Source organism: Leopardus geoffroyi, chromosome B3 (genome assembly GCF_018350155.1).
Source record: "Leopardus geoffroyi isolate Oge1 chromosome B3, O.geoffroyi_Oge1_pat1.0, whole genome shotgun sequence".
Classification (NCBI taxonomy): Eukaryota; Metazoa; Chordata; class Mammalia; order Carnivora; family Felidae; genus Leopardus; species Leopardus geoffroyi.
In genome coordinates, this window is record NC_059337.1 from 136386328 (window position 1) to 136401986 (window position 15659).

Consider the following 15659-nt stretch of genomic DNA (forward strand, 5'->3'; position numbering starts at 1 on the left):
GTCCTAAGTTTTAAACAAAACCAAACATCGTTTCTCCAATATTAATCTTATTAAATACAATAAATGTCTAATTGCTGCATTAGTTAAAATTATTTTTAACTAATAAAATATAGCATTAGATAGTATTTAGGAAACAGGCAAAAACTCGTAACCCTATTTCAACCATAATAATGCTGATATATTTCCTGCCAGTATTTTTCAAATGGATGTTTACAGAATTGAATTCTAGAATACATAAAAACGCATTATTTTGGGGGCGCCTGGGTGGCGCAGTCGGTTAAGCGTCCGACTTCAGCCAGGTCACGATCTCGCGGTCCGTGAGTTCGAGCCCCGCGTTGGGCTCTGGGCTGATGGCTCAGAGCCTGGAGCCTGTTTCCAATTCTGTGTCTCCCTCTCTCTCTGCCCCTCCCCCGTTCATGCTCTGTCTCTCTCTGTCCCCAAAATAAATAAACGTTGAAAAAAAAAAATTTAAGTTATAAAAAAAAAAAAAATGCATTATTTTGTATACTTCTAAAATTATATTCCATTAACATTTTTTCATGTTGCTGTATTAGTCTTTATGACTATTGTTCAGGGCAGCAAAATACTCTTTTGAGTAGTCATACTATAGTTTACTTTTATTTTTTTCTGTTATTAGACATTTAAGCTATTTCCAAATATTTAAGGACAATGCTACTAATGTACCAGCTATGCTTCCCCTACGGGATGGTAATATTATTTCAAAAATTATTGACTTAATAGGTGAAAAAAATGGTAACTTATGGCTTTATTTTGCTTTCTTTGGTGTGTGTGATTACTAGTGAGACTGACCATTTTTTCTAATCAGAAATACCATAAATATTTAATCATTTCCTTCTAGTTTTTCCATATTTCGATTTAATATTTAATTCTTCAATCTAACAGGGATTAATTTTGTGTGCAAGTGAAATGAGGGTTTAACTTTAAACAAATTTCCCCCAGCTCATCAGCTAGTCTAGCACCACAATGATTCACTGATTTCTGATAGATTATTATATGTTTAATTCTCTCTTAAAATGTATTTATTTTGAAAGAGACGGAGAGAGAATGAGCAGGAGAGGGGGGGAGGGAGGGAAGGAGGGAGAGAGGGAGAGAGGGAGAGAGGGAGAGAGGGAGAGAGGGAATCCCAAAGAGGCTCCGCTCTGTTAGTGCAGAGCAGAACACAGGGCTCAAATTCACGAAACTGTGAGATCATGACCTGAGTCGAAATCAAGAGTTTGATGCTTAACCAACTGAGCCACCTAGGCGCACCTATGTTTAGCTCTTATGTATTAATTAGGATCTTTTTCCCAGCTATTTTGTCTCATCTGTTTTTCTATCATCACAGATTAAATATCTAAATTGTTTTGTTTTGTTTTATTTTGTTTTAAAGTAAGCTCTAGGCCCAATATGGGGCTTTAACTCAGGACCCTGAGATCAAGAGTCGCATGCTCTACCAACTGAGCCAGCCAGGTGCCCCTTGAGTTTTATAATGTATTTTAAATTCTGGAAGAGTTATCCTTTCTTCATTATGTTCTTTTGAGAGAGCTTAAAAAAAAAATTCTTACCAAACAAACAAACAGCAGCGGGGGGGAAAAAGGGAGGAAAACCAAGAAACAGACTTAACTACAGAGAACAAACGGACGGTTACTGGAGGGGATGTGAGTGGGGGTGAAATAGGTGATGGGAATTAAGGAAGGCACTGATTGTGAGGAGCACTGGGTGTTGGTAGTAAGTGATGAATCACTAAATTCTATACCTGAAACTAACATTACACTGTATGTTAACTAACTGGAATTTAAATAAAGACTTGGAAAGAAAAAAAATTAAAAAAAATAAAACATTTGTATATAATGGAAAAAAATTCTTATCGGGTTTTTTCCAGATGACTTTTATGTTTCTGAGCAGTTGAAAAAACTATGTCTATAAACAATGCACTAACGGTATAAGCCAATTTGTATACAATATTTATAATATTTATTTTTCACATCCATTAATTCAAGCAATTACTGGTTTAAAAAATTCACTTTGAAAAAATTATGAAAGTAACATGATCAGCTCCATTAATCTTTAAAGTAACATCAGAAGATTCTATCATCCTTTCACACTGAACCAATTTCCTTCCTTCCTGTTCCCTGATATATTGCTGTGTTTGAAAAGTCTCCAAAGGTAATTTCTACCCTTTCCTTTGTGAATAAGGATCTACTTGATCTACGCTGATAAATGGCTGAAGTAACCTCCCCCGGAGACTATCCTCTTGAAAAAGTGAGACTGCTATCCCCACTTAACTCTCATTCACCCAACCTTTAACTGTTGGACATGACATGGTACGAAACACGTCTGTCTCTGTCCTCGTGGACTTCACAGTTTCACGGTACTCTTATTAGTAGAAATTATGTATGATGATTAAAAAAAAAGATAAGCCTGTACATTTTGGTACATTTTCTTTTCATGAAAGGGATGAAGGAAGAAAGACACTTACTGCATCACTGAGGACTTCACTGTTTATAGGTAAGATGTGTTCAATTCGCACAAAAGGTAAGAGAGAAGAAAGGATCTCTCTAAGCTCTTCGATGTCCAGGTCTCGTCTTTTTACGCCTCTTCTGTTCACACTGTGGGCAGTGCCACTCAGTAAGTTTGGCTCTATGAGACAGAAAATGAGAAGTCTCCAACCAAATCCAAATTTTCAAACTTTTCTCTCTAGTACACTTTCAGTAACACTCTTTACACTTAGGTGCATCTGCTTTAAAAAGGATTATAAATTTTTTTTTTTTGTCTTAATACCTTTAACAGAGATGTTCTTCGGCAAAGCAAAAGCATGATGTCAACTTTTAGGATAACTTTTTTTGATTGTTTTGCACTAAGGAATAAAGAATTATTTTCCATATACTAATTCAAAGGAGAAAAGAGGACAATCTATTAAAATCTAGTTTGACCAAGGGCTTTTTTTTAAGCTTTCTCATTGCTGTGACCAGTTTTTAGTACAATTAAGGGCACTACAGGGCAAGTGGTATTTCTGGTCACTGTAGGTTATCAGTGTACTCATTAGGCTACCATATGTTTACCAGCAACTTAACAAGATATTAATTACCTGGTATCTAAAGCAGCAAAACCTAATGTACACTGTATTTAACTCTGATTTCTATGATAGTCTCCTAAGTTCCTTACTATGGGAATGTTACTGCAAAAAGTGACCCTTTGATCTCTGACATGCAATATATTTCCACCGTCCAGAGCAGAGAGTCAAGGTTTTCTTCATTAGGTATCAGTGAAAGGGGAAGATCTGGAGTACATATAACTCATGATACTGAGGTAAAAATAAAAATTAAATTTTGGGAATATGTAATCATGTCTATAATCTAGGGACTGTATTTTTCTTAAAAAACAAGATCTTTATCATTCACAAATATAAATGCTGCCTTTTTGCAAATACTCTATAGGCAAACAGGCATTTCCTTTAAATCATGTGATAGGCAGATGGATAGAGAGATAAAGAAATAATTATTTTTGAAAAGCTAAGCTTTTTCTGGCATCATTCAATAAAACTGTTGCGAGCATGTGGAAAAAAGTTTTTTTTTTCCTTGCCTTGCTATGATTTGGCTTCATACTTACACAAAGCATTGCTTTTCAAAAAGAAAATTTCCCCTTAAAGTCGTGGCATGAAATCTTAGAGAAGACTCCCAAATACATCACAGCTAAGGGCAGAACCATTATATATAAAGGTGACTAAAAGGTGCAGCCTGGTTTGCTTAGGTTCCTTCTCATTCTCATCCCTGTGAAAGAGTCTTCCGTTCTAACCTGGTCTGAAAACTACTATTTTAAGGGAAATTTTATCAGGGTGCCTGGCTGGCTCAGTTGGTTGAGTGTCTGACCTCAGCCCAGGTCATGATCTCATGGTTCACAAGTTTAAGCCCCATGTTGGGCTCTGTGCTGACAGCTTAGAGCCTGGAGCCTGCTTTGGATTCTGTATCTCCTTCCCTCTCTGCCCCTCCCCTGCTCACGTGCTCTCTCAAAAAAAAAAAAAAAAAAAAAAATTAAAAAAAAATTAAGGGAAATTTTATCAAGGATGCTCATTATCTGCCCAAAATAAATATGACATTTCATCATTACCAACCTTGCATCAGTGGCCTACAATGTAGGCCCATGTAGTGCCCATGGCCTACAATGATTATGAAGAATTATATACAATCTATTCTTATTATTTGTAGTAGTCATATTCTATAGAGTCATTGTAAACACTTTGTAAATATTGAACCACTGCTCCTAAGGGAAAACACATGGTTAGGTTCCTGTGAGCCTGTGGTCCCAACAATTTTGTCAACCGATCAAGACATAACCTTTTTTTAAATGTATGTTTCTGTTTAAAGACACCTTATTAATATATATTGCTGATTTATTAACATTGAATCATAGCTGAGAGCACTGTCACTCATACCTGAATGAAGCTTGTTTAACTCATAGTTTCCCTGTAAGGCACATCACAGCCTTCCTCTGCTTAGGGACACTACACAGCACTAAAAGTTACACTTGGAAGCCATTGTGATCAGTGAGATCACACCCCCATAAAATATGAAAAACATGGCCCTTAACAGACTGTGAAAAGAACCTTGTTTGCAGTGTGAGAACTTCAATAAGAAGGCACAGTGTCATTCAGTTCCACCTTAAGCTGGGAACATGTGCAACAGAGAACTCAAAATTTTTGTCACTCTGAGCATGTCTGCAAATGACCGTGAAAGTGCTGTAGGTACTGATTTTGAGGCTGTAAATAAATTTTAGCAGATAGGTGAATTTGCAAATATAGAACCTGCAAATAAGAAGGACAGATGGTATACTGGCATTTCAAAAAGTCCCACATTAATAGTAGTGGCTTTAATATAAAAAACCATTCACATCTGATGGGGCACCTGGGTGGCTCAGTCGATTAGGCACATGACTTTGGCTCAGGTCATGATCTCATGGTTCATGGGTTCAAGTATTACATTGGGCTCTGCACTGTTAGTGCAGATTTTCTCTCTCCCTTCTCAGCGTGGGATTCTCTCCCAAAACAGATAAAAACTTAAAAACAATCACATCTGAGAATTGCTAATGGCTCAAGCAGGCCACAGAAAAATAAATTAGGAAAAATAAGAGGTTGTGAAAGGCAGGCTCAGCTTGCCTTAAAACGTGACAGAACAACTCTGTAAGTGCACTAAAAATCATGACTTGAACACTTTAAATAAGTGAACTTCATGATATGTAAAGTATATCTAATTAGATACAGCCATCAAAAAATGACAGGAAAGGGAAATCTGTATTTTTCTAAATTAAAATGTTTTGAAAAAAATGTTTTGATTTGGGTTTGCTATATAGAGGAACACAACACTCTTTGAGGGAAGGAACATGCGTATGATGTTTCCATCTCTTCTGCAGTATCCCTAGATGGAAACCATTCAAAAGCATTATTTTTCCTTTACCTTCTACAAAATTTAAAAACAAACAACACATTAGGCTTTTTTGGGAGGTAGTTCTATCTTTTTTTGTTGAGGTAAAATTCACATAACATAAAACTAACCATTTTAACCTTTTTTTTTTTTTTTTTAAAGATTATTTTGAGAAAGACACAGCATGAGTGGTAGGGGCAGAGAGAGAGGAGAGGGAGGGAGGGAGGGAGGGAGAGAGAGAGACAGAGAGAGAGAGACAGAGAAAGAGAGAATCCCAAGCAGGCTCTGCGCTGATGCAGGGGCTTGAACCCATGAAGCCATGAGATCATGACTTGAGCCTAAACCAAGAGTCGGACACTGAACTGAGCCATGTAGGTGCCCCACCATTTTAACCATGTAAAGTGTATAATTCAGTGGCTTTTAGTATATACAAAGTTTTTCTAAAAAAACAACAAGACATTTTTTTAAATGTATGTTTATTTAGGGGCGCCTGGGTGGCTTAGTCAGTTAAGCATCCAACTTCAGCTTAGGTCATGATCTCACAGTTTGTGAGTTCGAGCCCTACATTGGGCTCTGTGTTGACAGCTCAGAGCCTGGAGCCTGCTTCAGATTCTGTGTCTCCCTGTCTCTGCTTCTCCTCTGCTTGCACTTTGTCTCTCTCCCTCTCAAAAATAAATAAACATTAAAAAAATAAAAAAATAAATAAACGTATGTTTATTTATTTTGAGACAGAGCATGCACATGAGCAGGGAGGGGGTGGGAAGGGAGGGGGAGGGAGAGAGGGAGAGGGAGAGGGGGAGACAGGGAGAGAGGGAGAGAGGGAGAGAGGGAGAGAGGGAGAGAGGGAAAGAGAGAGAGAGAGAGAGAGAGAGAGAATCCCAAGCAGACTCTGTGTTGTTAGCACAGAGCCTGATGTGGGGCTCTAACTCATGAACCGTTGAGATCATGACCTGAGTTGAAATCATGAGTCAGAGGCTTAACTAACTGAGCCACCCAGGTGTCCCCAGTGTAGACAATGTTACACACACACCACCGCTATCTAATTCCCGAACATTTCCACCAACAATATGCTTTGGTAATATTTTAATCATTAAATAAAAATTTCATTCTAATACTTCTATAAATTGGTATATAATACTCCATGTATTATTAAGCACATAGAGAGGTAACATTAAAAGTACGCTTTAAGGTTGTAAAATGAAATTTTCTGGTATATTTCTTTCTTTCTCTTTCTTTCTTTCTTTCTTTCTTTCTTTCTTTCTTTCTTTTTAAATTTTTTAATGTTTATTTATTTTTGAGAGAGAAAGAGACAGAGCACAAGCAGGGAAGGGGCAGAGAAAGAGGGAGTCACAGAATCTGAAGCAGGATCCAGGCTTTGAGCTGCCAACACAGAGCCCGATGTGGGGCTCGAACTCATAAACTGTGAGATCATGACCTGAGCCGAAGTCAGACGCTTAACCGACTGAGCCACCCAGGCGCCCCTCTGGTATATTTATTTCTAACAAAGTGTACTCTTCTCCACTAAAAATTTCTATTTTCATCAGGCAATAGTGGCTACTGTCAAGACTGATACACAGTATGCTTCTGGGTAAAAAAAACTTATAGTATAAGCTAATTTTCTGAGCTTACCTCTGTCAGCTATTCTTTTCATCAACTGATGCTCACCCCATTTAATCAGATATTTAAGGATATCTTGTTCACTTGCCTATAATAAAAAAAATGGTTTCGATTTATTTTAGCAAAATTAGATAAATGGCAAATTTCATAATGACTGCACCTAGGTGATAGTGTACACGGTGCACAACTTAGCCACCTTTCACTATACACTGGCTGTTTGAAATGTTCCATTAAAGCTGTGGTCTACCAACACCAAACACACAAGACCACTCTGCATGTGTTCTGTCCAGTAACCTACCTCTTGGCTCCAACTAAATCTTTTATTCTTGTGTTCGTCTTTATCCTATTCTCTTCACCTATTTTAAACTTACTGTTTCTTCTGTATGGTGTCTACACAGCTGCCTTAAATTCTTTTTGGGACAAGGTGGAGATAAATAGATGAAACTAAAAGTGTACAGATACCAAGTGATTACTATCTCCTGCAAGAACAGAAGAAACAGGTATGGCAACCTGCTCTGGCAGAGAGACTACCATCTGCACGCGGTATGCTACTGGCTGGTGAAGGACCCTTTAAGCACAATCTGCGAAATGGCAAGGTGCCTGTCATTTTTTGCACTTTACTGAAAATCTTAGAGCAAATCTAGGCTGCTCTCAAAGGTTTTTACCTTATAAGCAGAAATGCAAAGCTTTCTAAAGACAATAATCTGAAAGACCTGATAAACTAACTCCCATAATGTGCGTAGTCTGGATCAGGACAATGAAACAAGGTTAATGAACACAGATCCTAAATAAATCAAATCCAATTACGACACTTGTACTACAATCAAATCACAGGTGCTAAGTGGATTATTTACCTCTGCGCTTAGTTTCTGACTGGGATGGAAGCAGTTTTACAATTTTCCTAGTACAAATATAAAGAAAGAGGAAATGGCTCAATGGGTTTATGTTTTTATAACATTAAAACTGTTGTATAGTTTCCGGCATAAAATTCATACAACCAATGCCAAAAAAAATTAAACTTGAACATATGTTACTTGAAAGTATTTTTTGCAATATTTTAAACCTATTGTTGGTTTAAATTACCAAATTAGATTGACATATATGAGTCAATGACACAAGAATTTGCTAAAAACTACTTCTGATTAAAAATAAATAGTTGAAAACATTATTGTATTTGGGAAAGGCACACACACTGAGTTTTTATAAGCATTTGAGTGGATCAGAAATTGAATACTACACTTACTGTGTGCTTAAGCTACTGTCTACAGTCTAAGTATCTGATACTCCACGAAAACCAATAAATTGTTATAGTGAATTAATGGAAGCCAAGAAAATCACTGTTGGGATATGCTTCTGACCTTGCCTACTGCCTCCACCCCTTTGGTGTAGGTGGTTGGGACTTGGGCTTATTCACAATGCTGAGTCATAGCAGCAGGGGCACAAAGGGCCAGAGAGCCAGAAGGCTTTTCCTGTACACATCTGAAGAGGGCATCCCTGGGTGGGCCAATCTCCCTAGATGGGAGAATAGAATATAGATGGGTTTTCTGGTGCACATATGGATGACAATGAATTTGAGAGGTGTATAAATGATTACCTGTAGGTAGTCAGACTGGATAGCAGTAAGCAGATGATCTTTGCTGAGTTCATAAAAAACATCCGAAGTCATGACCTGGGAAAATTCCTCACAGAGGAAATGTAAAGCTTGTCGGTGCACCCATTTAGAGCCATATGGATGAGAGCTCCACTTGAGGATGGCAATTAAGGTATCTAATGAGATGCTCTCAGCAATGATATCCTCACAGCCTAAAAGAGAAGGCAAATACTTCTTAAGATTAATCATAAATATTGTTTATTGAACATTAGTGTGTTAGACACTATACTTAAAAGTAGCAATAGTAAAAAAGAACAAGGAAATAAATAAAATTTCATGGAAATCACCAAGACTTGGTGGAATGGGATAACAATAGGTAACAATAGACTATAACATCTTTAGGAAATCTGCTTTTCAATAGAGACAGATCCACAGAAAAAGGCAGAGAATCTTCACAATTGTTTAAAAAAATAAGTATCTCTGTGCAAATCCAACACTTTGAGTAAGACACTCTAGTGGAGAGCACTGGACCAAAGGGGAAAGAAAAGAAGGTAGAAATGATACAATTGTGGGAAATAGCCAGTCAAAGGAAGGGTACAGATGACACTTGACTGCTAAGAGAATCCACACCTGGGAAGACAGGTGGGCTATCTTCCATGAACTAGTAGGACATCTGTTCTTTGCATTATTCTAAAAATGAAAACAAAACAAACTTGTTATTATTGATAGTTTAATCCCTCAGCATAGAGACAACATAATGCAACTTCATGCTCATCTGAGATTAATTCTGATGAATTAAAATGAAAGAAGCAGGTTTTTTAAAAAAAATATTTATCTATTTTTGAAGGAAGGAGAGACAGAGTGTGAGTGGGCGAGGGCAGAGAGAGAGGGAGACACAGAATCTGAAGCAGGTTTCAGGCTCTAAGCACAGAGCCCGATGCAGGGTTTGAACTCACAAACCACGAGAGCATGACCTGAGCTGAAGTCGGTCCCTTAACCGACTGAGCCATCCAGGCACCCCAAAAGAAAGAAGTAGTTTAAGTGAAAAGGACCAGGCTTCTGGAAAAAGTGACTATGACACTCTATGGGCTCAAAGAAGTGAAGATAACCTGAGGATAGTCAACTATTTTCCTTAGGAAAGAGCATTTCAAAATACTGATACAAGATAAAAGTAAAATCTGAGTGACAAAGCTTATAGAAGGGAAAATTGCTGAAGTTGGACGGAAATTCTTTATAACTAAGTTTACTGTAAAATCAAAAGGAATCCTGATAATTTGGGAGGAAAAAAGAAGCGTTTACCACTGCCAACAACAAAAATGAGGCTAGAGAGGCTGCTCTCTAATGAGCCCAAGGCTTTGAAAGATACAGCCAAAAGAAAAGGAATCGATGAACTCCAGAGACTTGCAAAGCTCAACATTACTGTGAAACCATGAAAGGCAAAGACAGAAAGGTAATGACTATGGTCACCCTTTCCAGGTGATATAAGATCATTAGCAGCCAATACAGAGTGCAAAAAATAAGGCTTCATTCCCTTTTCTGATATGGTACCAGATAAGGAGAACATCATAGAGAATCGTGTAACCTGATTTCTGCAAAGCACTTAACAATATACTTCTTGATGTTTCTAGAAGACAGAGACTGCTGTCTTCACTGTATGTCTAGCACCTTCTTGCCATGGCAGGTGCTAAATAAAAATTTGTTGAGTGTGCAAACGAGATCTTTGCAGATAAGATGAAGGGCTGTAGATGGATGACAGAATGGTGGTTAAGGGAACCACTTGGAAGTGGCACTGATTAACGTGGGGGATGGAGTGCGGGTTCTGTTTTCTTGATGTTATTCAAGAACTTGAATGAAGATGTGGAAAATATGCTTCAAAATCTCCAGGTGACCGAAAACTGGGAAACACAAAGACACACTGGATGACATGATCATAAGTGGCTAGACAGATGGGTCAAAATGAGGGTGAAACAGAACCAGGAAAATTAGAAAGTTCTATATTTCGATGAAAGAAAATCAACTGCACAGCAGATGACAGGAGAGAGCTAGTTTAACCACAACCTATGTAAAAATACTACCTGGGTACCTTAGGGGAACGCATGCAAGATGGGACATCGCTGCTGTAGAGCTGAAGCGATCTCAGGCTTTTAAGATTCAAGCACAGAGTCCTAATCAATGGAATAATGTTGCACTGCTCTACTGTGTATGGAGTGTTGTGTTCTACTCTGGGCCCTGTGTTTTAGATGAAGCATTGACAAAACACCAGAATTCTCAGAGGAGAGCAAAAGAATAGTAGAGAGTCTGAGCCCTGTCACAGAAGAAAAGCTCCAAGCAACCAAGATTACTTGGCTTATGTAAGAGAAACCTGAGGAGAGACACAGGAAGTGATCTTTAAATGTCTGACAGACCTTCACGAGGCAGAGGAGAAATAACCGACTTCCCTGTTGTTCCAAGGGCAGGTCTAACATGTGGATGTTAAAAGAAGGGGACTTTGCCTCAATACTAAGACATTTCTAACAATTAGATTTGTTCCCTTCAAAAACATAAAAGGATCCTTCTAGAAAAATGCAGGAGCAAAGGCTGGCTCATCACATAAGGGACAGAGTACAAAGAACCCCTATGCTGGATATGGAGCTAAGGTCAGATAGTACCCGAGACGCTTCCATCACAAAGATAAAATCATTTTGAGAAAAGTGGTAACAGAGCATCAACATAAGAGTAATTTCATCTAAAGATTAAAGATTTATTTAACATGAGATCCTGAGAAGGAACACTGAGACCACCACAATGAAACATGCATGTAAACAACACCCAACGATGTGTATATGTGCTAATGAGGAGTGAGAAATACGGAGAAGTTCTAGACAGCTCTCATGATTTTATGAGCCAAATGCCCAGCTGAGGAGGACAGGCCTCCTCCAGTAGCTAGAGGAAGACTTGCTGTGAACAGGCACTGGACTAGGGCTGGGGAGAATGGGTCAATCTGAGAGGTGTGCTTGGGAATGAAGCAAGTGAAGCTAGAGAGAAAGTGGTTACTGAAAAGGATGTATCACAATCCTATGAAACCAGGATATTGGCAGAGGTAAAGAAAGAGAATTAACAATAACATCATATATTTAAACTTCTGAGGTTTTCAAAGAAGTGAGACATGACAGGAAAAAGTGGCCTTTGAAATCAAAACATACTGGACTTGAAATCCCACCTTGGCCACCTAGAAGCAAAGTCATTTTGGATAAATCCTTAACCTCTGTGAGCCTGAGATATTCTCATTTGTAAAACTGGGATTATACTCCTGACTCAAGATTGTTATGAGATTTAAACGAGACTGTACTCTTGACACTCTTCATTTGTTCATCTGGCAGTACCTACTTGCCAAGCACTGTGAATACACTGCTCTTTTCACCGCACATCTGTCCCCCGTGGCCTTAACTCCCAAAGCATCCTCGTGAGTTTCAAATCTACATATAGTTCCAACCCAGAGCTCCTTCCTGACTCCCAGACTCACCCCTTCAACTTCCCACCGGGGAGTTCTGGAGCTCTTCTGCAGACCTCTTAAATGCAAGTCAATTCGTTTCCTCTGGGAAATCCAGAACCCCCCATCTTTTTTTATTAGAACAAATTTTTAAATGTTGTTATTTATTTTTGAGAGACAGAGAGACAGCATGAGCAGGGGAGGGGCAGAGAGAGAGGGAGACAGAATGCTAAGCAGGCTCCAGGCTCTGAACTGTCAGCACAGAGCCCAATGCGGGGCTTGAACCCACAAACCATGAGATCATGAGCTGAGCTGAAGTCACTTAACTGTCTGAGCCACCCAGGTGCCCCTAGTACCCCCCCTTCTTCACCCCTGCTTTAGAGAAAGATACCTCTTCCTCCCAGTCACCAAAGCCAGAAATCTTAAGTACTATTACTGATTCCTTTTGAAGCCCACATGCACTCACCATCAAATGCTGTTCATTCTATTCTTATTTTAAATCCATCCCCTCCGCTGAATCTCTACCACCTCCCCATTTCAGAATCTGATACTTTCTCCCCGCATTACTGAAATAGCCTCAAAAAGTTCCTATCTTTCTCCCTTCCAATCTGTTCTCCATACTGTTGCCAGATGATCTTTTAAAATGTAAATTAGATTATATATGTAACAAATTATTCAATAGCTTGCAAATAACTTCAAGATAAAATCCAAACTACATATTCTTGATGGTCTGGCCCCTGCCAACTTCTCCAGTTCCATTCCTGCTCATATTCTACATTCCAGTCATACTGCATTCATTACTTGCCATTTCCTAGAGTTCCACCAAACTCTCACCTCCAGGCCTTTGCATATGTTGTTCCATTTTTCTGAAATGCTCTTTTTAATGTTGTTTTTTAAAAACTGTTTATTTATTTTGAGAGAGCGAGCAAGCACAAGGGGGAAAGGGCAGAGAGGAGAGGGAGAGAGGTGGGGGGGGGAGAGGGAGAGGGAGGGAGGGAGGGAGGGAGAGAGAGAGAGAGAGAGAGAATCCCAAGCAAGCTCCATGCTGCCAGCGCAAAGCCTGATGTGGGGCTTGATCCCACAAAACACAAGATCATGACCTGAGCCAAAATCAAGAGTCAGAGGCTTAAATCAACTAAGCCACCCAGGCACCCCTGTAATGCTCTTAATTCTCCTTAACTCATCCACGTTTTTTAGACTTAGCTTAAATGTTGCCTCTTTTCTTTTCCTTTTTTTTTTTTTTTAATTTTTTTTTTCAACGTTTATTTATTTTTGGGACAGAGAGAGACAGAGCATGAACGGGGGAGGGGCAGAGAGAGAGGGAGACACAGAATCGGAAACAGGCTCCAGGCTCTGAGCCATCAGCCCAGAGCCTGATGCGGGGCTCGAACTCACGGACCGCGAGATCGTGACCTGACTGAAGTCGGACGCTTAACCGACGGTGCCACCCAGGCGCCCCAAATGTTGCCTCTTTTCAAAAGCCTATCTTGATCTTGTTCCCCAAAGCCTAGGTCACATGTTCCTCTTACGTAAGTGTCCAGGCTGACCTATTTCCCTCTATGTAATAGCATTAAATTATTTTATATTTCTGAAATATTTGTCAGAATCCTCTACCAGACTGAGAACTCCTTTGGGGAAGAGGGCCCACTTTAGCGATTCTACAATGCCTGACATCTAGGAGCTAATCAATTAAAAACAAAAATATCTAATCTTCTTGAAACTTATGTGCCAAGCCTGTACTTAACTTACTTACAATTATTTGATTTTAGCACTCTTTCTCAAAGAGGGTGGTATTATTATTCCCACTTTACAGATGAGAAAACTAGGATTCACAAAGATTAATACACTTGCTTAAAGTAATACAACTAGGAAGAAAAGTTGTACTTAACTAAACACAGCCTTCCCACCCTCCCCCCCCCCCCCGCCTAAAAATTTCTCCCCCTTTTTATGCCTCTAAACTTAGGTCTTATATGAATCAATGCTCATCAGAACCTCTTCACTTTGTGTTGTTTTTTTTTCAAAGGGTTTTTTTTTAATTTTTTTTTTTTTAACGTTTATTTATTTTTGAGACAGAGAGAGACAGAGCATGAATGGGGGAGGGTCAGAGAGAGAGGGAGACACAGAATCTGAAACAGGCTCCAGGCTCTGAGCGCTCAGCACAGAGCCTGATGCAGGGCTCGAACTCATGGACCGCTAGATCATGCATGATCTGAGCCGAAGTCAGTCGCTCAACCGACTGAGCCACCCAGGCGCCCCAGAACCTCTTCACTTTGAACCACTCCTCTTATGGACACGAAAGCACATTATAAATATACCAAACATGGTGATATTAACTCACAAATGTGAAAGGAAGACAATTAGGCAAAAAACTAGAATGCTAAAAGACATATTTTAAAAAGAGATTTATCTAATACTGTCAAATGTAGTATTTCCATATTACAGTAAAGGATTTCAGCTAGCGGTAACTTGCATTTTCTCAAGGTTATCGATAATGGAATGAAAATGTATATACAGCAAGCAGCAAGGCAGAAAGGACGCTCGCAGGGAAAGGCCAGCAAGCAAGATGTTAAAAGGCTTCACACAATGCCATTTCTTTGGTAAATTTCTGACTAGTCTTATTGGTCCAAAAACATGAGCAGCACACTCTCAAAGATGATTGGATTCTTGTTGACAACGTGATACTAACCAAACCCTGTAAGACCAATGTATAAATCAGAAGGTTCACTTATGTACAGTGCTGGTATTCATTCCTAGCGAGCAGAATGCCATAGTCTATCTCAGCTCTTCTCAAACTATCTTGGGTCAAGAAACAGTTGTTTTTGCTTCTTTTTAAATTTCTAATCTGTCATGGACCAACAGTTCAGTAAAAACACTGCTTGAAAATGGTGGCAATGTCAAACTGCCCAAGAATTTCTAAATGCTTACTCTCAATAACTGTACTTACTACAGACACACTTTGAGGAGCACCACTCTGTCCAGAATCCTTTCCCCATGTCAGTTTCACAATATATAAAAGTCAGATTTGTTTCCTGCCATTTAGTAATAATTAACCCTCAGAGGCAACTTTTTCTTCCTTTTTTGTTTCTCTACAGAATTTGCTAACTCCATTTCCTAACTAGAGATAAAATTATATCTATATTTCTTTAAAAATTTTTAAAAATATATTTATTTTTGAGAGAGAGAGTGAGCGCATGCATGCGTGAGCAGGGGAGGAGCAGAGAGAGAGGGAGACACAGAATCTGAAGCAGGCTCCAGGGTCTGAGCTGTCAGCAACACAGCCCAAAGCAGGGCTTGAACTCACAAACCATGGGATTGTGACCTGAGCTGAAGTCGGAAGCTTAACTGAGCCATTCAGGCGCCCTGGTATTTGTGTTTCTTTGAAGATAACTAAATACACAATCAGAACAACTATTTTATCTTTTTTAAACTAGAAGCCTAAATCTTAAGACTATTATCCACAGATGGCAGATTACCGTTCATAATCACCACCACTAAGCCCTCTGATCCCACCCCACCCATGTGCAGAGTATACATTCTGACCCCAAGACTTGGAATTGGCCATGAG

The 15659-nt window shown here is 39.1% G+C and overlaps 1 protein-coding gene across 4 annotated transcripts in view; it reads right to left on the reverse strand.

The window, feature by feature from the left end:
• BTBD7 (BTB domain containing 7) overlaps window positions 1-15659 on the reverse strand; it is an 88147-nt gene that overhangs the window by 16426 nt on the left and 56062 nt on the right. Inside the window, exons 4-6 of one of the 4 annotated variants that reach the window (XM_045448298.1) lie at window positions 8629-8837; window positions 7047-7122; window positions 2480-2640 (exon numbers count right to left, since the gene is read on the reverse strand). In XM_045448298.1, the coding sequence (XP_045304254.1) occupies window positions 2480-2640; window positions 7047-7122; window positions 8629-8837 (446 nt within the window). Of the gene's footprint in view, window positions 1-2479; window positions 2641-7046; window positions 7123-8628; window positions 8838-15659 lie in introns of those variants that run through there. The other 3 variants (XM_045448300.1, XM_045448299.1, XM_045448301.1) reach the window with 3 other exon arrangements.